This window comes from Podarcis bocagei, assembly GCF_964188305.1.
Source record: "Podarcis bocagei genome assembly, chromosome: 6".
Taxonomy (NCBI): domain Eukaryota; kingdom Metazoa; phylum Chordata; class Lepidosauria; order Squamata; family Lacertidae; genus Podarcis; species Podarcis bocagei.
In genome coordinates this window covers 54742288-54765779 of record NC_138130.1, presented here as the reverse complement: position 1 = coordinate 54765779, position 23492 = coordinate 54742288, and the positions used below count along the sequence as shown (strand labels likewise).

Below are 23492 nucleotides of genomic sequence, written 5' to 3'. Positions count from 1 at the left end.
GGAGCCTCAGGAAGGAGCCCTGGCGTGTTTTCATTTTGTATTTTTATACTGTAAACCACCCTGTGATCTTTGGATGAAGGGTTGTATAAATTTAAAAAAGTATACTGTAAAGGATAAAATTACTTAAGAAAAGGAAGGTAGAGGGCTCCATAAGTCTCCACTGAGTCTTATCACAATTTATTTCTACAGCACCTATGTGTGTATCCTGCATTGAAGGGAGTTGGACTAAATTATCCTCAGGGTCCCTTCCAACTCTGTGATTCCCCCAAATCATCCATTAATTGTATTATTATTGGGCAAAATCCAGCATTTTGAAACACAAATTCTTCTATTGAAATCTATACACGCTTAACTCTGACAGGCCAAGTCCATTACTATTAACTTCTAGAATTTGTAAACTACCATGTAACTCAAAGTGGCTTACAATCATTACAATTTTAACAGCACAGTATAATAAAAACAATTACTTTATTTTTAATTAATTATGATCCCAGTCTTTTCTTACATTTTGCTCAATTTGCATTGGGGTATTTTCTAAAAGCGATTCACTGCTCCCATAATCCAAACCGATAGCAAGTTTTTAGTAGAAATGTTCAGGCCTCTAAGCAGGTTCTCTGTGGGAAGTTAAGGCCCTTTGCTTGTTTTGAGTTTGGAGCACTTCTGTTAAAATATTTTGGACTGCAAAAATTATACAAATATATTAGAAAAGAAACTATATAATACACTGATTTGACTGTGCCAAAATAAGAGCTTATTCTCCAGCTATCAGGAATCGCTTAAAAACTTGATAGAAAACATTTCAAGCTGCATTCAGCAAAATGTTGGGAAGCTGTTATTTGGGTCAATGTGTTCCATGTTTAAACCTCCTTGTGCTTACAAAGCACTAGCTGATATGCTCTGCTTCAATATACAAGGCCTGACTGTGTAGTAAATATTTTACAATATCCTGTTCCAATTTCAAATCCAATCCTTCATGGTTAATTTCATGTATAGACCATTTTTATCATGGTTCAGAAGTGTAGGCTGCTTGACTTTGGAAGTCATATTAACTAGCAATTAGCACTTCTGTTTTATTATACTGATGCTGCATAATGTGGATTGCTTTGTCACACTTCTAGGGAATTTTAAGTAGCAAGAAGAGCTACCCTCAAACTAGATTCCACACATTATATAGCAGTATCTAAAAGCTGCTCAAGCAGCTATCTGCCATTTACCATATTTTTCACCCTATAGGACGCACTTTTCCCCCTCCAAAAATGAAGGGGAAATGTGTGTGCGTCCTATGGGGTGAATTGCAGGCTTTCGCTGAAGCCTGGAGAGTGAGAGGGGTCGGTGCGCACCAACCCCTCTCGCTCTCCAGGCTTCAGGAAGCTATCCGCAAGCCTTGGGAGCCCACGGAAGTTCCCGCCGGGCTCCCACGGCTTGCGCAGAGCTGCCTGCATCCCGAAGCCCAGGCGCACTGAGCAGTCGCGCCCGGGCTTCGGGTAGCTCTGCGCAAGCCGCGGGAGCCCTCCCACAACTTGCGCAGAGCTGCCTCTTATCCCGAAGCCCAGGCGTGCTGAGCAGTCGCGCCCGGGCTTCGGGTAGCTCTGCGCAAGCCGTAGGAGCCCTCCCACAGCTTGCGCAGAGCTGCCTCTTATCCCAAAGCCCGGGGGCGCTGAGCAGCCGCGCCCGGGCTTCGGTAGCTCTCCACAAGCTGTGGGAGGGCTCCCACAGCTTGCGGACAGCAGCCTGTTCTGGGGGCTCTAGCTTCCCCCGCCCCAGCCCCGCACCTGGGTGGGAAATTAATTTTTTTTCTTTATTCCCCCCCCAAAAAAAAATTAGGTGTGCCCTATGGGCCGGTGCGCCCTATGGGGCGAAAAATACGGTACTTTATTGCAATAGACACAATATCAGATATCAAACCAACTGTGGAACAACATTTCAAACTAGAAGGGAAAAGGAGAAACTGTGGAGTTCTACAGACACTGGTTTTTCAAAGCAAAAACTGAAGGCAGAAAACACTTATTTATTACTTATATGGGACTGCGATATTTTACAATCAAATGTAAGTTTTTCATGGAAGTGGTATGTGTTTTAAAAAAGGACATCTGGCACCCTATAATAGCAAAGTTGACATTAGCACAGGGAGGTACTAACGGAGAACACTTCGCAGCTGCTTACCATTAAAAGAGATTTCTTAATTATGCCATGATCCATCTGTGCAAGACATTGTTTTGTCCAAATTCTGCTTGCCTCCCCTCTCTTTGCAGCTCATCTGTGGGAGGATACTGCAGGCTGCTAAAACCCTCCACTCTGAAGTCCAAGACCAAGCTTCGCCCACCATGCATGCCATTCCAACACGGCGCTTACATGAGAGATAATAGTGTGGTCCTGTCCATGAATTTATCCTTGCACCCCTGAGGAGAGCCGATATGCTTGCCAGATACTTCAGAAAACTGTTTCTCCCACAGAAGCAAGGCATGCAGAGCACATCTATCTTTTCATGTCATTCCCTGAGCTCACAATATGTAAACAAGCCGGGATAATAAGGAAAATGTTTACATGTGCTCACAAGTCAGCGGTGGCTGTAGTTAGTGTTCTATTCAGCCTAACAGCTGCTGCCCTACTTATTTTTGGATGGCCAAGAGGGAAAGTAAATAAGATTAAAAATAAATCAAAGGCTGTGGAAAAAAGAAAGTCGCCTGCATTTTAAAATAATCCTCAATAATTTGTAGTTCTGATTATTGTAATACTTTGAGGGATATGAACAATTTGGGGCTCAGGTATTGAGGTAGACGTTTCAGTGTTTTATAATAAGAGGCTTGTAAATTTTACAAAGCTGAATGTTTGGTATCCATCTATATATAACAGGAGTTTACAGACGCTTATAAGTCCAGGTCTGTCTGACTTGTGACCCACTAAACTGAAAGTAACTCATCAGCCATGTACTATGGCCTGATATATTTTGATATCTCTCCACCCAATTTTTTGCAGTTACAGGTACAGAACGAAACAAGAGCCTTGCTGAGCCCTGGTGGGCAGCCATATATAGATGGTAGGCTGCATGTAGCTTGCTAGGTCAGATGACAGAGCTTACTGCAGCCCAATCTCCCCCCCCCCAAAAGGAATAGGAATGTCAACAGCCAGCTGCATTAAGTTTCACCAACAAAGACTTCATCTCAGTTCTAAATATTTACCATTTATTTTATCCATCAATTGGGGAATGTACATCAATAAACACAACATTCAAAACAGCAGCACACTAAAACAGACAACAAATAAAAACTGCAGATAAAGCTCAAGTACAGTACTTAAAATACCTGGCTGGGGAAAAAATGTTTCTGCCTGGTACCTACATGATAATGTTACCAACATTGGGGAGGAAATTCTGTAACCAGGGCACAAAGGCCAAGAAAACTCTTTCCCTTATTGACATCAGTCTCGCCTCTGATGCAGGAGGCATTTGGAAAAGAGGACTCACAGATCACTTTAAAGTTTGGGAATGCTGATAAGGGTGTATATGCACACACCTTCACATACCTGGGTCCCAAGCCAGTTAGCGCTCGTGAAATGCAGACGAACATTTCAAAATAAAAACATGTGTTCTGAATTAGCTCTCTCACGCAGCTAGAACCAAACAATGTAACTCACCCACAGATGGCGTAAGCCTCTCAAGATACTGCTTGTCTTCAAGACTATATATAGTAGAAATGACTTTGGCTCCTCTGTGTTGTGCTAGCTGAATAGCAATTGTACCAAATGGCTGCAGGAGGAGAAATAGATGGAGCATGTGCATATGTTTAAATATATTGCCTTGGTACTGGTGAACTAAAATACAGAACTATACACCCGCCTACAACTTTTAACACCAAATAGAAGTAGCAAGTGCATATGTTTAAATACTGTTTGTGTATTGGTGAACTTATATACCAGTACACCCACCCACCCCTTAGGACCTTAACTATGAGCTGCATTCAGATGAAGTCCCTGCCCCAATAGCTCTATTGCTCCTGGTGAGATTGGAAGCATATCTTTAGGTTCACACACCTCATCGCCGAATATTTGGAAAGCCTGAAAATGTTGTTTCGAACACATTTCATTCAATGGGGAAATGATGTATACTTTAGGATGCCTGGAAAAAACCACCATGTCAGCAATAAGTCTGGTATGCTGTACATGTAGTCCAAGATACAAGGATAACTTGGAAAGTATGGACATTTTAAATGTTGTCATCCATTGACCAAACTTCAGGTCCGGAAATCTGTTACTATGGCAGCCAGTACTCCAGCAGAGAGCAGGATAAGCCATGTTGCATGCAGATAGATGGGTGAGAGTTTCTTTTTTTAACACTTTACGTAGCCTTGCCTTGAGGGCTTCCAGTGCAAACGGAAGCACACATCACATTTTTTAATCAGCCTTTCATAAAATATACTACAAATAGCTTCTGGGAAAGGGGGCTTCTCAGCTAGACCTGGATGCAGGTGCTACAGATGGATGCAGGGCTGCTGCAGCCGCCTCTCCTCCCACCACTGATGACCTCAGCAATAGCAGTTAGCAAGAAGGATCACAGAGCTGGATGGGGTCTGGTCCAACCCTTACTCAGTGCAGAAAATCCAACTCTTTAGCCTCTGCTTGAAGACTTCCAGGGAGGAAGAGCCTACTACCCCTTTAGAGAACTGGTTCCAAACTGCTCTTACAGTCAAAAGATTCTTTTGATGTTCAACTGAAATCTACCTTCCCATAACTTAAAGCCAATAAATCTAGTCCCACCCTCTGGAGCAGCGTAGGGCAAGTCTTTCCTTTTAGTATACAATAGTTCTCCAGGCATATGTTGCTATTCTCTTCTCTAGTTCCTTCAATCTTTCCTCATACTGGGACCCCCAAAGTGCCAAGCGTAGGGCAGGTAAAGCCTTCTTTCTTCCCTTCCCATCAGGTGTTAGGATGGGGAGAAAGAAGCTTGCCTTTTGGTTGCAAGCAGAAGAGTCTCTTTTGCTGACGACGCCTACACAAAAAAAGGGGGGGGGTCTGCTTGCTCTGGCTGCCGGTGCTGTTCTTAACAGCAGACAGGCTTGTACAGCCAAACTCAGCAGGATTTTAAACCCTCCCAAGGCAGGATCATATATCTACTTTGGCTTTGAGCCCAGTAAGGAACAGGTGAGTTCAGCCAAAGTATAATTGAGCCCCACCCTGGTACCCATCAGCTGATTTGGTGACATAAGCTGAATGACAGGTGCAGGTGGTTTGGGGGGAAATGGCCTTGTGGGGAAAGATGGGTCCATGGGTTCCTGATTTATCAGAAAGAGCACAGGCTAGAAGACTTTTCAAGTCCATTCCAACAAGACAAATATATACTGAATAGGAGTTTAAGAAAAGATATAATTGTTTCCGAAGTAGTTTCTTGTACCTACACTTGCTCCATCCATCACCAGAACAGTTTTTCCTGGAGTGGCGTAGGAGAGGTAATGTAGAGCTGTATATGCACGAAGACCATCACGAATGGTGCCTGCTGCTTCAAGCCAGGAGACCTTTTCTGGCTTATGAGCTGTTTCAAAAGGGGGGGGGGGAGAGAGAGAGAGAGAGAGAGAGGAGGCAGGGAGGGAGAAGCAGACCAGAGATTTTAAAAAGCAGGGCTGGCGGTTGCCTACTTTTGAAACAGAACCTTAAATTTGTTGTTTAACCTAATAGACTATTACAAAAAAAATGTTGGTCAGTGTTCTCCTTCCTCCCCAAAAATAAAAATTAAAAGAAACATACTGCAGAGATAAAAAAGACAGTATGGGTCTCCTCAACCCAGTCATATAAGCTTGCAACATTATTAACAAATCTATTAGCTTTATGTTTTAAACTGCTCACTGGTAAAGTGTCACCGTATTTTTATAGCATTATGTCTTGTTTCTCAGTGAAAGGAATAAAAGTCAGAATATAAACATTGGGTTGATTCAAGTAATTGCTGTACATTAAAAAAAAGCTTGTATTTTTTATATATATACATATTTTTAAGTGCTATGACAGATTATGCTTGGGAATAATATCACTTTGAAAAATGAGGCTCCTAAGACCATCTTCAGGGTTCGAAAGCTGTTCCAAACCAGTGGGAAGCACAGTGGTACCTCGGATTACAGACGCTTCAGGTTACAGACTCTGCTAACCCACAAATAGTACCTCAGGTTAAGAACTTTACTTCAGGATGAGAACAGAAATTGCGCAGCAGCAGCAGCGGGAGGCCCCATTAGCTAAAGTGGTACCTCAAGTTAAGAACATTTTCAGGTTAAGAACGGACCTCCAGAACGAATTAAGTTCTTAACCGGAGGTACCACTGTATAAAACAATAAAAACATGGAAAGGGAAAAACCAGAACTTTATTTCGTTAAGGTGAGGTCTGGAAAGACAGGCTATTTATTAGCCTGCTTGGTTACTTAAAAAAGACATAGGGCAAGGTATTAAATGGGGAACACAGGGCAGGATTCACCTAAAGAGCCCCGTCAATGGAAGCACAAGGCTGCCATCTGCCTTACTGCAGGGCAGATTCAAGGGTAAACCATACGCGGAACGAATCTGCCCCTGCGGCTTGATGGAGGTAGAAACTGTCTCTCATGCCTTGTTACGCTGCCGTTTCTACGGGGATATACGCTCGGTATTTATTACCCCTGCTATGCAAAAATCTCCAAATGAATCCAAACTTCAATGTCTAAAATCCCTGGTAGAGGACAAGGATCCTGAGATCACATTAAGGGCAGCCAAATTATGTGCGATTGCCATAAAACTTAGGGAACAAGCTGTGCTATCATAATGATTAAGACCTTAAATGATAATTTTAGGTTATATTTTAGTGACTAAGTTTTAATTTATATATTTTTTAACTGTTGCTATATCTGCATTGTCCCTGCTATACTTAACTGCAAATTCAAAGGTATCCCTATCGTGTTTTATGACTTTCTTGATATTGTATGTGGGCTGGAACTGGTCTGTGACCGAAATAATAAATTCATTCATTCAATGGAAGAACAAGGACTTCTGCTCACACAATGGGGCTCTAGGTTGGGAGAACCTCTCAGAACATCAGGAAGAGAAGGGGATCATTTTATCTGACGTACATCGAAAAGCATAACACTAAATTCTGCCCAGAGTCTTGGGATATTCAAAATCAATGTGAAACGTGCAAGGAGATTCTTAAAACTACACTTGCATATCTTATGGCAGGCATAGACAAACTCCAGATGTTTTGGGATTACAACTCCCATCATCCCTGACCACTGGTCCTGTTAGCTAGGGATGATGGGAGTTGTAATCTCAAAAATATCTGGAGGGCCAAGTTTGGCCACCACTGGTTTAGATGGTTAAGTAATTTGGGAGCTCTTAACTCCACACCTGACTTTATGTGTGTTGGGTCAGAGTCAAATTTATACTGACAAGTGTTACACAGGCCTGCCTTTTCTGGAATACTCTAAATAAATACTGCTTTCTTTTTCCAATATTCCATTCTCTCCACCACTTCAATGTTTTTCAAAGTAAGCTTTAAAAATGAATACAAATCCAAATTACTTGAAAACCTGAATCTTGATAGCACAATTACATGACATAAGTAAGTTGAGGAAAATTAATTACCATAACATTTATTAAGAACAGAACTTGCATTTCTGGAAGGCCACAGAACACACAGAAACCTGAATATAATATAATTAATCGAGATATTATTCTAGCTGTCTATGTAAACACCACACCAGACAGCTTTGAAACTTTTATGCCATACATCAGACCAAAATTTAGAAGGGATTTGCTAACGGTGGTTTAAACTTCTTAGTTTGGGGCAGAATTCATTTCTGAACCTTCTCGAAGGGTGTAGACAATGGTGTCCAAACTTTTTCAAAGAGGGCCAGATTTGATGAAGTGAAGGGCCGTGAGGGCCGACCAAAGTTGTTAACCTTTTTTTAGGATTGAAGTTGCTGAGCTTTTATTATGATTTTACCCCAAAGTTGTTGACTTTGGACATGCCAGGTGTAGAGAGACTTAATCTAATCAGCCTCCTTATGTTTCATCAGTGGAAGGTTGTGTTTTGTTTAGTTTTATTCTTTGAGTCTCTTCCATAACTTGGAGAGGACAAAGTGTCTTTCATTAATATGTGTATGCAGATGTTGCCACCCACTTCTCTGGGTCAGTTCCAGGAGTGGCTGCTGTCCATTGGGACTGGTAGGTTAGAAGGCAGCAAGAACAGCAGGAGGTGAAGTCAGAGCCAGTGACAGCTAGAGCCTGTAATTCCCGTTTTGTCTCCATCCTCCTCCCTGCTGAGGCTAAGAAGGAAGCTGCCAAGCAGTGCCAACCTCTGGGCTGGTTGTCAGAAAGAAGGCAGGCAGGTGGGGCTTGGCTGAGGACAGGATGAGGTTGGTGGGCCAATGCTCCATTAGCTATAGTGAATTTACCACCATTGGTCAGGTCCATGTCCTGAACAACATTTATTTCTATCCATATATAATTGAACAATTGACTAAGGTTCATTAACCAACTAAGATTTCTTTAGCTGTGTAAACAGCCCTATGAAGGCACAAGTGCTTGCAATCCACATATTTTTGGGCAGCTGCTAGTAGTCCTTTATACAGCCGTACTTTGGTTGACGAACGCCTTGCGAGTCGAACATTTTGGGTCCCGCAAGCCTGGGAGTGAGTGTTCCGGCATGAGAACTTTCTTTGGAACCCAAATGTCTGGCGTGGCTTCTGTGGCTTCCGATTGGCTGCAGGAGCTTCCTGCAGCCAATCGGAAGCTGCGCCTTGGTTTCCGAACGCTTTGGAAGTCTAAAGGACTTCAGGAACGGATTCCGTTTGGCTTCCAAGGTATGACTGTATTAGAAAGGCTAAACAGAGGAATGCCACAATATAGTGAGATTCTTTGTTATCCAGCAGGACTCAAACATTTCAGTGTTGTTTTCCTTACCGTAGCCCCCTACTCAATGTACTGCATGCTAATTTTGAAATTTCCCTAACTTTGGGGAAAAAAAACAACTACTTATGATGCATTTCGTGGGACCTGCTGTTGGAAAAATATGAACCCTGCTGGGTTTACAGCGATGATAGTTAAAATTTCTGGGTTGTAGCCAAAGTACATAGAGTTGATTTTTTTAATGTTTCTTTTTCTGTTGTCTTTTACCTTGTATTGAGTACTACAGAACACAGCTGTAGTTTCAAAGGATGCCGTTCTGCTGTTGAACTTTAGTTATACAAAATATTCAGAAAGGTTTGTGTTACACAAAAATATAAAGATTCCTGCAAAGGCCACAGTCGCAATCCAGCAAGGGAGACAAGGCTGCAGAAGCAGCCTCAGATGCCTGCAGCCATTGCAAAATGTACAACTGGATGCATAACTAACTTGCATCACAAAGGCCACCCAGGACCCAATGATCTGGCACCTGCAACCTTTTAATGTAGGTGGCAAAGCACATCTGCACCTGGACCCCTAGTTGAGTGACTTAAGTTTACAAGACTATAGGCGTGTTGGGGCTTATGACATCATTGTCATGTTGAGAAACATAGAAACAACAGACTTATGATTTTGTCTGATGCCAGATAGCAATTAAAGTTCAAAGCTGGGGGTGTGGAAAACTCCACCGGATTCATAATTGTATGCAGCTCTTCAATGACACCACAGGCCAGGGAACAGGGCCCTGCAGCAAACACATGGTTAATCCCTGCCCTCCCATCAGCCAGTATCACCAGTGGGGAAAATGGTCTTGAGGGCTGGAGGTTGCCCACCCCTGAAATAGCATCTTTCCTAAAGGGAATGTTTCTTAAACAACATGCCCCCTATTCATGCTCTCACAAGAGGTTAGATTTGTAGATAAATTATGACACTACATTACAGTTTGGATCATAATATTTTTTTAAAAAAAATCTGTGACACAGTTCTAGATTAGCTTTCTCCCATTCGGTGCTCTCCCAAAATTTTGGACTACAGCTTCCATCATCCTTGACTATTAATCGAGCTGGCTCTGGCTGATGGGGGCACTAGGGGGCACGAGGCTGGGCAAGGCTGCTCCAGATCCTTGGTTGAGTAGACCCTTCCCCTAGTGCTCATGCAACATTTTACAGAACGGTGATAACTTTGGATCCGACCCAATGCTCTTGACCTTTTGGATTTGCCTGCTACTTTTATTTATTTAGTTTAGTTTGCAAAGGCACGTTCTAACTATTGCACCAGAGGAAAACCAGGATGTCTGGCCTAGAATAATCGAAGAAGTTTGAGAAGAATGCAAAGCTCAAAGCAGGGCTGGACACTGCTTTCAGAAATGCTTGCTTTTAGAATTTAAGAGTAAATCAGCAAAAATAGTTGAGTGAAGCAACAAGAGCAGTAGCTTAGGAGAAATGAAAGGGGTGAGTCAGCTCTTGTGGTTTCTGTTTGAACATTAACTCACTGAAAAGTATGTATTGCTGCAATTTCTTTAGAAGAGATGAATTGTGCAGCATTTAAGGCGTCAGTGTAAGACACTACACTTCTGAGGACACGTGTGCACTATATACAAATAAACTGCAATATATACAAATAAAACAAATTTGACTTTTGTAAATAGTTTTTTTTAAGTGCTCATTGGGTTCCATGTGGTGCTTAACACAAGATACATACCTAAATAATGTTCATGAACTAGAACAACTTCGCACAAACCAGACTCTTCTGAATCCAGTGGTAAAATTCCTATGAAATCAAAACAAAACCCTTCAACTCAAACCACATATATACTGTATCATATGTCAACTAAGAATTGCATTTCTAAGGGAAGGCTATAGCCCTAGCCTCACTGACCTGGGAGTAAGACCCACTGAATTCAACAGGACTTGCTTCTCACTAGATACATTTAGGATTGTGCTGTTAATCATTAGTCTGCCTTTAGCTTCTGTCACCTCTATATAATGCAGCTGGAAGGGATGAAGCTGTAAAATTTGCAAGCTCTACCCTAAGTGTCGCTGCTGCTGTGATAACAGATTGGCTCAGACTCAAACACCTCTTTTTTGACCCTTTTATGAAAGAACTTTACAGTGCACTGTGGTACCAATGAGTGATAGTTATGGAACTCAGTATTAATGAAATGAACATGTATTATGCGCAGTTCCAGGAAGCTTACTCATGTGTACATAGCAAAGCCTGCCTTAGGGCATGTTCAGACTAGCAGTTTGTTACACTATCTGCTCACAATATTGAAGTAAAGAGATGATACAGGTGGAAAGAAGTCCAAATCGCATTGGTGGATCATTTTCACATAGGTAAAGGATCACCTTAATATAGCTAAGTTTTGACTTTACTGCTAACAATTCCTATGTATTCTTCAATACAAAATTTATCACATCAATGCATCATGGGGATTCTCATAAAAAGGCAAATTAATACTTAAGATTTAAAAAGTAAAATAAATCTAAAATTTCTGATTATTTTAATTTGCTATTTGTTTGCATGTAGCCCCATGTCAACATATACAATTTGGATGCAGACATAAGGCTCATTAGCCGCAGACATGTCACCATCCCTTGGCCTAGCCCCTCACCTGTGTCACAGTGTTACTGGAAAGCTAAAAATATGGTTGTGCTGTCTGGGGCTGATGCCCAAAACATCTGGAGAACGCCAGGCTAAGGAAGGCTATTCTAACCCAATGCAGCTCTTTCACTTAAAAAGTATTCACTGCTTAGATTAAAAAACTGCAACTTACCGACTACCTCATCATTTGGTTGAAAGAAGGTCACTTTATTTCCAGCTTGAACAAAAGAAAATAAAGGGATTTAAATAAAAAAACCCAAGAGAAATTACTATACTTTGAAAACTGTATTTGCAAAACAATAATTTACAAGGCAAACTTCCTGCAATTCCTGATCCCCAAGCAGATGTCAGTGAAGAGGTAGTGAAAGTCCATGTTAAGCAGCAGCAGAAGGAAGGGTGTGGTGGCGCCACTTACCCCATCTCCTGGCAGCAGAGTTGCAGCTGCTTACCAGGATAGGGGGGAGGGTGTCAAGGCTTCACAGAGGTCGGTGCTGTGAAAACACACCTCCAGAGCCAATGAGGTACTTCAGTTGGCAACGCCAGGCTGCTGAGCCAAGGGTGCATAAAATAATACAAATAAAAACACCAGGGTCTGTGTGTGTGTAAATTCTGCCCCTGCCTGTAGGTGTGTTTGAACAGCACTAACCTCCCTGCTGCTCTGCCCCTCCCACTATCAGGTAAGCAGCAACTCTGCTGCCAGGTGATCAGATAAGCTCTATCACACACCATCTGCTGCTGTGTCCATGAAGGAGGAGGAAGGGGAAAAAGGACTTCTTTTGGTTTGCTTCTCATTGTTCCACTCTATTGAACTACCTGAGGTTCTAGTACTGAGGAGAAAAGCTTCTTTCTACTTTCTCTGCAACATGCATAATTTTATGCACTTGTCAAGTCCCCCTTATAAAGCCTTTTTTTTATAAACTAAAAGGCCCCAAATGCAGGACAGTTGTTTCAGCCCCATAATCATTTTGGTTGGTGTTTTCTGAACCTTATGTATCCTTTTTTTGAAGCACAGCAACCAGAGCAGGACAGTATTCCAAATGCAATCGCACAACAGATTTGCATAGTGGCATTATTATGTTGGCAGTTTTATTTTATTTGGGAGGTTTTTTTGCACTTGCTTACAGTGAATCACATTTGCCATTTTAATGCCCATTTACCTAGTTTGTTCTTAACCTCTTGATGTAATCAGCAAGCTTGGCCATCTCACCGTTTACCCTAACTCCAGCTCACACTTAGTTTAATAATAGGAATCTGCCCTACATTTTTCATGGTGAAGACAGATGGAAACCATTCAGCTTCTCTATAGTCTGCTTGTTTTCCTTTACCACACCTCTGACTCCCTTGTCATTCAACTACTTCCCTAGCTGGTTTCCTGCTAATAATGTATTTAATTACATTTTTTGTTCTTTCCATTAGTGTTCTTAGCAACGTACTCCTCAATTAATTGTTTTTAATGTCTGCTTGCATTTATTTTGAGGATGTTTGTGCTCCTTTTAGTTCTCCTCAAGACTTATGTTTTCTTGCCTCCAATAACTTCCTCAACTCTTAAAAACACTGTTAGCCACCTGGCCTGAGTGGTACCTTTCCTGATCTGTGGTATATATTCTAGCTGAGCTTCTTTAATGTGGTTTTGAATAACTTCCATGCATTCTGGAGTTATTTGATCCTCTTTGCTTTCCCTTTCAACTTCCTCAACAAACAGAAACCAGCTGCCCTGGCAGAAAGGTACTTACAAGGGAAAAAACCCAAGTGACTCTTTCAAATGAGCTGAATCACAAGGCACAGAGAAACACAAAATACCTGAAGTCATTACCAGCAGGACCTGGGAAAAAGCTCTTCTGACCCTAAAGCACAGGCAATTCAACACTCTCATACAATTATTATTATTTTATTATAAAATTTGTATACCGCCCTATACCTGCAGATCTCAGGGCAGTTCACGACAAGATCATAACATAGAAACACAAAATACATAATAAAAAAATGAGAAAAACCCAATAATCTTCCCCCTCCCCAACACATTTTAAAAGGGCATTCATTGGATGTTAATCAGCCAAAGGGAAGTGTAACTGGGTGTATCTGCATTCCACTCAGGATCCTATCCCTAGCTCCTAATTTCTTAGAGCAGGGCTACACAACATGTGATACAAGAACCAAAAGTTTGATAAAGCTCCTGTTTATTCTGCCTATCTAGGACTGTGAAAGCATCAGGTCATGATTGGTGGTCTCTGTTTGACTTGGTAGATCACAGGTTGGGCAGGTCTGTCTGAGAAGAGTAGGGTGAAAAGAAACAGCCAAATGCAAAAGCAACTCCTTCCTAACTTTTACCAGCCTCAACCAATGCAAACTTAGTTGACAGGAGGGTCCAGTTTAGGAGACCACCTGGAAGGGATGGTTTCTCACCTCTGTCTGAGCCATAATAAAGCTGAACGGCATCAGACCATAGAACAGACTCTGGGGTTTTCCAGATGTTCAGAGATCAGGAATGCTTCATTGGAGCCTGGAGGCCACTGTCACTTCACAGCAAAAAGGGCTTGAACCACATTTGGAAAAGGAATCCTGTCGTGTCCTTTGGTAAAAGTCTTTAATAATGGACAAGATGGCAGGGGGTGAAAGGAAAAGGAACTCTAATGCCTTTCCTTGCCACCCAATTCATCACTGAGCTTGCTGTGTTTGCAGAGGGCAGAGCAAGGTCAGGTCAGTTTCTCTGCTTGTGAGATGAATTAGTAGGGTGTGGATTTCTGTGACCCGCCCCCCCCCCCATTCTGTCATATGACCAGGAAACAGTAGCCAACATGCAGATTCCGCATGTTTTATTCTTCTTGCCTTGGGGTTCTTTTAATTGGGAGAAGTTACAGAAACACACTGCCCCTTTCTCCCAAAGCCTGTAGGTGCCTACTCATGTATTTTGCTCAGCCATGTGCCAAGCCACTTCTTTGCCTCTCTTCAGATGTAACAGAAAGCCATAGTTGAAAGTCCTTGACCTTAACGATAAGGTGAGATTTTCATACTCTCACAGTTATAGAACACATAAGACGTGTTAATATTTTCCAGGAATTCACAAACAAAATATTTATATAGAAGAAAGTAAACGGAAGCACTCGGGAATTCAAGTGGCCCTAATAAACCCAGCCATTAACAATCAGCATAGTCCCACTGTGGCTTGTTTCTTTGCCACACTGTAATGTGACCAAATGTCAGGAGAAGGTAACAGAATGTTAGGAACTGGTTTTCATGTTGAGAAGATTAATGGGGTTCAATGCTGTATAGTACAAATAATGTTTACAAGGCATTTTTCATTGCCAAAGAAAACAGCAACATTATACTAATTAGTATACTCACTCTCCAACACAACACCAGCAATTTCCCTACCAACAGGTAGAAACTCCTTCTTGATCTTGATTTCTGACAAAAGCTAAGTCAAATAATGGTTAGAATGCCTACTGTAAAGAATAATAAATGTTGAGTACATATTAGTACAGTAAAATGCTATTACGGCCTCCCACCAAACATTTAATGGCAGATTAATACAGGATAGTCCAGTAAGGCTGAAATCATACACACATTTTTCTTGAAGTAAGTTCCACAGGAACTTAGAGTAACATGATGATACTAACTTGACTGTGCTATGAAACCCCAGGTCTTTACAGTTACCATGTTCTGTCTTCTCTATGTACAAAAATGATTAAAAAATGATTTAGTAGTTTAGATATTTATCTAATTATTGAAATGCTATGAAAATGTCACACACAACATCCTTTGCTTTTAATAATTTTAATAAATCATATCATAATGGCAGTAACATCTGGCAAAAGCCTTAATTTTCCTTGCTTTGTTCCCCTCTCTATTTTATTTCTTCTTCAATACAAGATAAAACAGTTCATGTTATGGGCAGGCCAGATACCCATCTAAAGCAAAAAAACCCTGCACTAACAAATAAAAGAAAAATCACACATAAATCCGTTTTTAATTTTTAAATTATGTATTTTTTTAAAAAAAACCATAGTAAGCTAGAGAAGTTCTAAGAGGCAGGTAAATGTAGTAAGACAGGTCTTTATGCTGCACACATTTGTATACTTAGCACAGCACACTAGCTCTAATCCCAGAAGCGATGGGGTACATGTTGTCCAACTGATTTCTACAACTATGGGACCATAGAACTAACCAGCGTACCCGAGGGGGTGCTTAGCTTTAAGTGTGGGCAGATAGCATTCACTTAAGCCTCTATTAGAGCCAATTTATATGCAGTCCTGGGAATGGCGCTTGATCCAGCCTCTACATGGTAGCTGAAGGAGGCATAACACGTAGAGCAAGGATCATCCTTGCAATTATCATTCATAATGTGGAGAATCTCCACACCAACAGCAAACATTTGTAGAAGTGGGACACAAACTTTGCTGAAAACAAGGACAATTCACTGTCAACTGTGCCTATTGTGTGGGCCAACTCTAACAGGGACCCCCCCCCCCCCAGTAATGGCTGTAGTGCAGGGGTCAGCAAACTTTTTCAGCAGGAGGCCGGTCCACTGTACCTCAGACCTTGTGGGGGGCCGGACTATATTTTGAAAAGAAAAAAAGAAAGAATGAATTCCTATGCCCCACAAATAACCCAGAGATGCATTTGAAATAAAAGCATACATCCTACTCGTGTAAAAACACGCTGATTCCTGGACTGTCCGTGGGCCGGATTGAGAAGGCGATTGGGCCTGATCCAGCCCCCGGGCCTTAGTTTGCCTACCCATGCTGTACTGGTATGGAAGCCGGCCATTTGGGTCTTAGAACCCCCTCCTTCATTTATACTACTGTTTTACATAGTTGAATAAGGTAGATTTCAGTAAAAGGTGATCCTTTAGTTGAAAAGGGGCACCTTATATAAATAGCAGTTACTTTGACTGTTGGACCAACATACTACTTGTAAGTAACTTCCACTGAGCATTGTTGACTTCCTTGTAAATAAACGTATAGAGAGTTACGCTGTAAATTATAAGGGTGCCTCTGTTACCTTATGCCAGGGATGGGAATGTGTGGCCATCCAAATGTTGTTGGACCTCAACTCCCCCCATCCCATGCTGGCTGGAGATCATGGGAGTCAGAGCCCAACAACACTTGGCGGGTCACAGGTTCACCATCCCTGCCTTATGTGAACAAAACTGCCACCAGAATGGGTTAACAGCATTTTGATGTATTTGAATCAAAGAGCAGGTTCATAGGTTCTACTTTCTATGAAGTAAAATAATACAAGTACCTTATCATTGATCCGACTTAGAGCACAGGCTTTCACTTGCACTTTCACATAGTTGTCTCTTGTGACAGGAAGGTTATCCTACGATTGAATTAACATGATTCACCCACTATAGGACATGTAAGTATGTCACAACTAGGTATTTCAGCTTAATGGGTTTTGCGGATAGAGTTCTTCCCTTCCCCTAGATTATAGTGAGAAAGGTAGCTTAGCGGTAGAGCTTTGTATACAAGAAGTCCCAGATTCAACCTCCTGCATTTTCATGTAGGGCTGGGACTCAACCCCGTGTGAAATCCTGGAAAGCTGTTGCCCATCAGTGTAGACACTACTTAGCTAGTGAGGCCAATGATATGACTCATCAAATCAGCTTCCTCTGTTCCTATGCACTGTGTTGCAATCCTACCCTGCAAAGTTTTAAAGCTACTTAGAAGATTATGTACATGTTACGTCTAGGGAATGACTTTAGTAACAATACATAGAATGCAACACACACACAAATGAACTAAATTCTATGGAAACCTTATGCAGAGTTCTTCTGATTCAGGCAGTTAACTCAAAGTTTCCAAGTCACTTTCCTCTTTGAGAAGGAAGTGAAAAAGTTACCTTATAATAAATCCAGAAAAGGGATGCTGTACTATATGCAATTATTACTATGGGTTGTAAATTATAAATAAGTAAAAAAACCTTTTACAATTCTTATTGTACTTCTGATATTCTTTTCTCCATCTTAGGCTCCACTCATGATCACATACATATATAGGGGTTGTTCTGTCAGTCAAAAGTGGAATGCATGTTTTAATATTTCTGGTTCTGAAACTATTTTCTCATGTATTTTGTTAACTGGATTGAGAAACAAATTTTTAAAACCCAGTTACTGCACTCAGATGTTTCAAAATTTAAAAAGGTAATTTGTTTGTTGTATAATTTCCCCACTTTGAAAAGCTTTAAGTCAAATCTGAGTCTTTCTTCATAACTCACGGCCAACCCATAGTTTGACAACCAGGGCTGTTGTTCAGGCTCATACTCTTGAGTCCTCACATAGTCCACTTTCTCATGTCATGATTTAGGCAGACCATAGTTTATAATTAGATCTGAACCAGACAAATTATGGTGTGTTCACACTATAGTTCACCTGCATGCAGCACTTGGAAATCCACTTCAAAATATGACTTCTAATTCTGCCTAAATACAGTTTTATGCTAACCAGGAAGGAAGGGAATCTAAGCTTGAGACAGAAAGTGGAGCAGGCAAGTCCAAAGCACACCCCAAAGGCCAAACCATGGGTTGGCCATTATAAGTCCACTGAGATGGGATGGCATTTAGATGTAATGCTAAACCATGGTTCAGAATTACAAGAATAAGTCTAGAAGTCTCTTCTGGAGCTAGTGCAAGGAGAGTGGAAGTTTCTGCTGTTGTTTTAGGTTAACTTTAGCTTAGCTGTTTAAGCTAAACAGAAAACTGTGGTTCGTCTTAACACTTTGCTGTATCAAGACATTTTATAAACTATAGTTTGAAGTTGGCTTCTTTCAACTAGCCGCAGTTTGTCCAAGATCACATGAGATGGCAAGCTGTCATTATTCTAAAACAAATTATGGCATCACATATTTTAGATGTGTATGCAGTCTTATATTTCTTTAAGCAAATAACTTACCTTTTCCAGGAAAACAAAAGTGGGCTCTTCTCCAGATGAATTCTGCTGCCAATATAAGCCTTTCATTCCGACCTTTAAAATATAGAGCGGGAAATGAAATACCTAAATACGAATTTAGGCCAATATCTAACTCATTAGTTCTGCTAACACAAGCACTTTGAACTTAGCAATTAAACTTCCTCTCCCTCTCCTTGTGCCCGTCCCACAAATCTGCTCTGGAGCGTTGCAGGAAAACCCAGAACAAATTAGGTGAGAAAGTTTGGTTGCTCTGCCAAAAGTGCTTGCACTAGGAACTGTTTCATTAGATACTTCCAAGTGTTTCTAAATAGATTTTAAATAAAAGACTATATGTTTTGTATAAATTTAGAGATCACAGATAAAATCTGTGTTATTACCATTGTTTCTGATAACTGAAAGAGCAAATCAAAAGAGGTGAATTTTTAAAACTTCCTGTTATAACATTGTACTATTATCCATTAGAAAGATACGTCACCTCATAACATCAGCTCCACAGAAAAATTATGCTTCTGATTATGACCCGATAGCTCAGTTGGTAGAGCATGAGACTCCTAATCTCAGGTTCGAGCCCCATGTTGGGCAAAACTTTCCTGCATTACAGGGGGTTGGACTAGATGACCCTTGTTGTCCCTTCCAACCCTACAATGATTCTATGATTGAGCAATACAAGCAACATTTTTCTTATTGGAAAAGCCTGCTTTAGTAATGCAAGTCTTGATCAGCAATTATCAATGAACCCTGATAAACTTCTAAGTACCGGTAACTCAAAGGTTCTTCCGATCACAGTTTGAAAAACATTTACCTGTTTCTTTTAATTTCCTTCCCTAATTCAAAGATACTTCATGAATATACATTGACTTCTTAACCATGGAGTAGTTTATTACATCACAGCACGCTGGGTTTAGTTCTGGGAAATCTAAGAAAGAAATTCATTTACTAGCTTTAGGGATAAATCACCATCTGTTTCATTTCACTCATCTGAAAAATGGGAACAACACTAAGTTGATTCAGGTTGCATTATTACACTCACTTACCAAGGAGAAAGTCTCATTGTACCCAATGGGACTTACGTCTTAGAAAAAATATATAGGACTGCACTACAAGAAATTGAAAATTAATTGTAAAACATTTCTGTAGAATTTTACCACAAACTCAAAACTTTTTATTTTTACGATCACCATTTATTCCAATGGAATGAACAACCTTTACCCAGAAGTATTTTTAGCTTGGCTAGTACCTACCATAACTGTTTTTTTTCTTAAAAGCACAAATCCTGAAGAGCACTGAGTATATTCTAAGGTGTGCTCAGTTTGTACGATTCAATGCCCAAGTCTAGCCAACCATCTGTATAAGCATAGTTCGTCCAAAGCAAAACCACAACTCTCTGCAGACAAACGGATGCAGAAAAAAATGAAGTGATGGTATGGTATGGTACTACAGATAGGAGCAGCTTGTGATGGGATTACTAATTATCCAAAATATGCATATATACACAAGGAAATGGAAGGTGGTGTATACATTGTCACACACAGCACCTAATATAATTTGTAAATCTGAACTATTAGGTTAAGATGGCCCACTTAGTAAGGATTATTTGTCTGAAACCTTTACTGTTTCTTGTGCATTTCATTCATCCTCAATCCTGTAACTTCTCAGCTTCCCTCTCACTCTTAAGCACTTCTCTGTTACTTATCCAATGTACCCTATAAAAGCACAAGAATTCTGAATAAGTGAAAAGGCAAATTTGTTGTGCATGAAAGGATATTTCTAGGTCTCAGCTGGAAATTTCTGCAGATATCCTATTTTATTCTAAGCAGGCCCATCTGGATTTTATTGGTCAATAAGATCTACCTGTGGAGCCACTCCTCTGGATTCCCCTAACCTCAAATGGGAAGTGGGCTGTGAGCCAAACAAGGCTTTTCAGTTGTAGGGTCTTGTTTTTTGCATATTTGCCAGACACTGGGCTTAATGCCTTTTCAGCACCAGGTGAAGTCCTTTCAATTTGTGCCAGCCTTTTAGACATTTTACACAATACTACTCAAAGCACATTTATTCAAAGGTTCAGCTGAGTTCCATTCAATGGGACTCACTTTCCAATTAAGTGTGCCTCTCTAAGTGAAGCGTTGCTGGTGCATTGTGTTTTGCTTTAGCAATCGCTGGCATGTTTTGGAAACTCCACTTTTAAAATTATTTTATCCTATTACTGCATTTTAGTCTATGCTTCAGCTCTATTCTGAAGAGAAGGGTATAACGTTCTCGAAATAAACCGGTGCGTAAACAAAATAAGCAGATGCCCCTACCACAGTGCCAGTACTTTACTGGGTCTCTTAAATGCAAAATTGCAAGATCTTGATTTCCCACCACCAGCTAAAGGGAAGGATATGAGATGAGCAATAGCTGCAGGGAACCTCCCGAGCTCAGGAACCTCGCCCTTCTTTAGCAAGACTGGAAATAAGTGCGGATGCTGAACAGCTACGGGAGGTCAAAGAAGGGCGGCTGCAGGTCCCGAGGGCTGAAGGCGCCACAAAGATCAGCGCTGCTCTGCTCGCTGCCTCTGCCTCGCGCGCCCAGCCCCTTGCCCCGCAGAAGAGACCCGGGTGGTTGTCATGACAAACCCATTACCTCTTCTTAGGCCCCTCTCTCTGATTCTCGCGGGAGCGCGAATCCTAGCTTGGAAAGCCTTAGAACGGAGCAGCGCAGAAACGCAGATCCCAATTGGCAAAAACGGCTGCCACTCTATACGGGGGGCGGGTGACCGAGGGAAAAACGAGGGGAGCGCTCCGGAGCGGCGCGCTCTAATAGCTTATCGACGGGAGTTCCTGGCCTGCTAAAACTACAATTCCCAGCAAGCTTTGCAGCACGGGTTGCCTCATTGGTCCCAGCATGCAGCGCCTCTCCAATTACTGAGTGGGCAATAAAAAGCCGTACTCGGCGTGTGAGAGGCAGAATAAGGATGGGAGGCAAGTCAGCTTCGCCGCGGTCTCCTTTCAATAAGCATGACTTTCGAAACACCAGGCGTGCTTCTTTCTCGTCACGTCCAGCCTCGCTCGGTTCCCCTTCCTTCACACAATTTCTATCGGCCCGTGCGAAACTTGCGTGCCCTCCTCGGCTCTCCCCTCACCTCGCGCCCTTGGGCTTATCTCCTCTTTCCCAGAGCGCGCTTTCGGCGACCAACTCGGCGGAATGCTCCCCTCTCCTAATGGTGGCTGGGCGCGTCCGTCATCGGGAGAGGGGTGGGATCTGCGGGCTGGGCGAGGGCTTGGTTGGCTGCCTCGGGATTTGCGCCTCTCTTCGGGTTGCGCAGTCAGGCGGCGGGTGTGCGAGAGAGGGAGAGCCGGGCAGGTCGCTCCTCTCTCTTTCCCTCTCTCCGCCCACACGCGCCTCCCCCACCCCACTCCGCCCGAGACAGCGGCGGGGACTCTGAGGCGGCGGCGGCGGTTAGAGCAAGAGCAGACGCGGGCGGGGATGGTGCGTCTCGGGGAGGCGGTGGCCTTTGCCGCTGCCACCGCTGCTGCGCCGGCTGCTGCTGCTCCTGCCGTCCCTCCGTCCTTGCTGTGGGGGTGAAGAGGACACCCGAGACCCGACAGAGATGAGGTAGCGGCGTGAGGCGGCGGCGGCGGAGGGGACCCGTGGGCCAAGGGGCTCGGCAACGGGCAGGGCGAGCCCGGGGGGTCACCCTGGTGAGGGGAGCGCAGGCGCGCTGGGGAGAGCGAGGCGGGGAGGGACCCCTCCACCAGCCCCAGCGCACGCGCGCGGCCCTCTCGCCCTTGTTCGGGGGCCCCGCATTCGCCCCCGCCGCCTGCCCTGTTGTTATTCCCAATGTTATTCCTGGTTGGCGGCCCGTTCCCCCCCCCCCCCGTATGATTTTTGTCCCCGTTCTTCTCTCCCTCAGTCCATCCCATTGCCTGGCCCACCCCCCTCCATTGCCCGGCGCCCCTCTCTCCTCCCAGGCGCCTCCCGCCCGAGAGGAGGGCGATCCGTGGCCATTGACCCGGAGTGTGTGCCGGGAGCTCTTCGCCGTGATTCCTTTTAAAAAAATCTCTCCTAATGCTGGTCTTCTGGCGCCGATAGCGGCGCCTTTGATTTCGTCTCCTGCTCCGATCTTTTTGACTCTTATTTCTTAGGGGAATATATATATATAATATAGCAAGCAGAAGGGAATAAGTGTGCGGGGTGATGAGCGGGCCCTCCTTGTGGGGGGTGGGGAAGAGAGAGCTTATTTATGCCCGGCTCGGGCAAACGAGATTGCCTTGCCTGCAAAAGCAGCCGACGTCTTTGTCGTGCCTGTTTTAACAAACACGCTCTCGCTCGTGTCTGTTTTAACAAACTCGCCGGTAGACTGTCGGTGCGAAGAGATGCAACGAGAATCCGAGGTGGAGCATGCAGAAGTAACTTATACAGTATGGTCCCTGGCTGAGATTGCTGCGCGTGGGCAGCCATGGTTTCCAAAGAGGAATCTCCGTTAGTGACATTTTCCGACTAAAAAAAAAGTGTCTGGATTTTTGCATGAGTTTTGGCCTTGCACTTTCTGGCCCATGCACCTTTTTTGGCCTTCATAGCCCTGTAATGAAGGAAACATGTCCTCCACTTCAAAGATTGGCATTTAGCCTTGGAAGAAGCAAGGTCTTTATCACGTCTGAGTTTAACAGCAACATTTATTTGATTACATTTGTACCTATAGGCAGTCTTCATCTTGGATGTGTTTTCCTCATAGGAAATTGACTACTGAGAACAAACTGCTTACCAGTAATACTATATAAAATAATTTCATCTTGTAGGCATTCCCAGCTGGAGTAAGTGTTCAGTAATGAAACAGCCATGAAAATGTGACATAGTGACTTCTTGCTCATAGCCATCCTTCACAAACAGTTTTTGGGCTGCTTGTTAAAGACAAATACTGTATATCCAGTTCAGTTTATTATGCTTGAGGCTAAGACCAAGGAAATAGTTAAATTCTTAGATCTCTTATGAAACTGTGAGCTCCTTTGGCAGGATTTAAGATGTCAGTATGATGCTGAAGTCCAAATGGATAATTAGTTGGATATTAATACTCTAATCAAAGATCTGGGATTTATAGAGCATCCCAAAT

At 42.6% G+C, this 23492-nt stretch overlaps 2 protein-coding genes across 12 annotated transcripts in view; one reads left to right on the top strand and one right to left on the bottom strand.

Moving 5' to 3' along the window:
* The window catches only part of CRYZL1 (crystallin zeta like 1), a 31620-nt gene extending 9955 nt beyond the window's left edge, over positions 1–21665 (bottom strand). Inside the window, exons 1-9 of one of the 9 annotated variants that reach the window (XM_081198812.1) lie at positions 21525–21629; positions 20009–20106; positions 18386–18457; positions 16738–16815; positions 14836–14908; positions 11666–11710; positions 10591–10659; positions 5391–5524; positions 3634–3745 (exon numbers count right to left, since the gene is read on the bottom strand). In XM_081198812.1, coding sequence (XP_081054938.1) covers positions 3634–3745; positions 5391–5524; positions 10591–10659; positions 11666–11710; positions 14836–14908; positions 16738–16815; positions 18386–18451 — 577 coding nt within the window. In that variant the 5' untranslated portion in view covers positions 18452–18457; positions 20009–20106; positions 21525–21629. The other 8 variants (XM_081198810.1, XM_081198815.1, XM_081198811.1 and 5 more) reach the window with 8 other exon arrangements.
* A 52-nt stretch (positions 21666–21717) lies between these two features.
* Positions 21718–23492, top strand: part of ITSN1 (intersectin 1) — an 87833-nt gene continuing 86058 nt past the window's right edge. For 2 of the 3 annotated variants that reach the window (XM_081198744.1, XM_081198743.1), the window contains exon 1: positions 21718–21997. The gene's annotated coding sequence lies outside the window, so the exon portion shown is untranslated. The remainder of the gene's footprint in view (positions 21998–23492) is intronic. The other variant, XM_081198745.1, reaches the window with a different exon arrangement.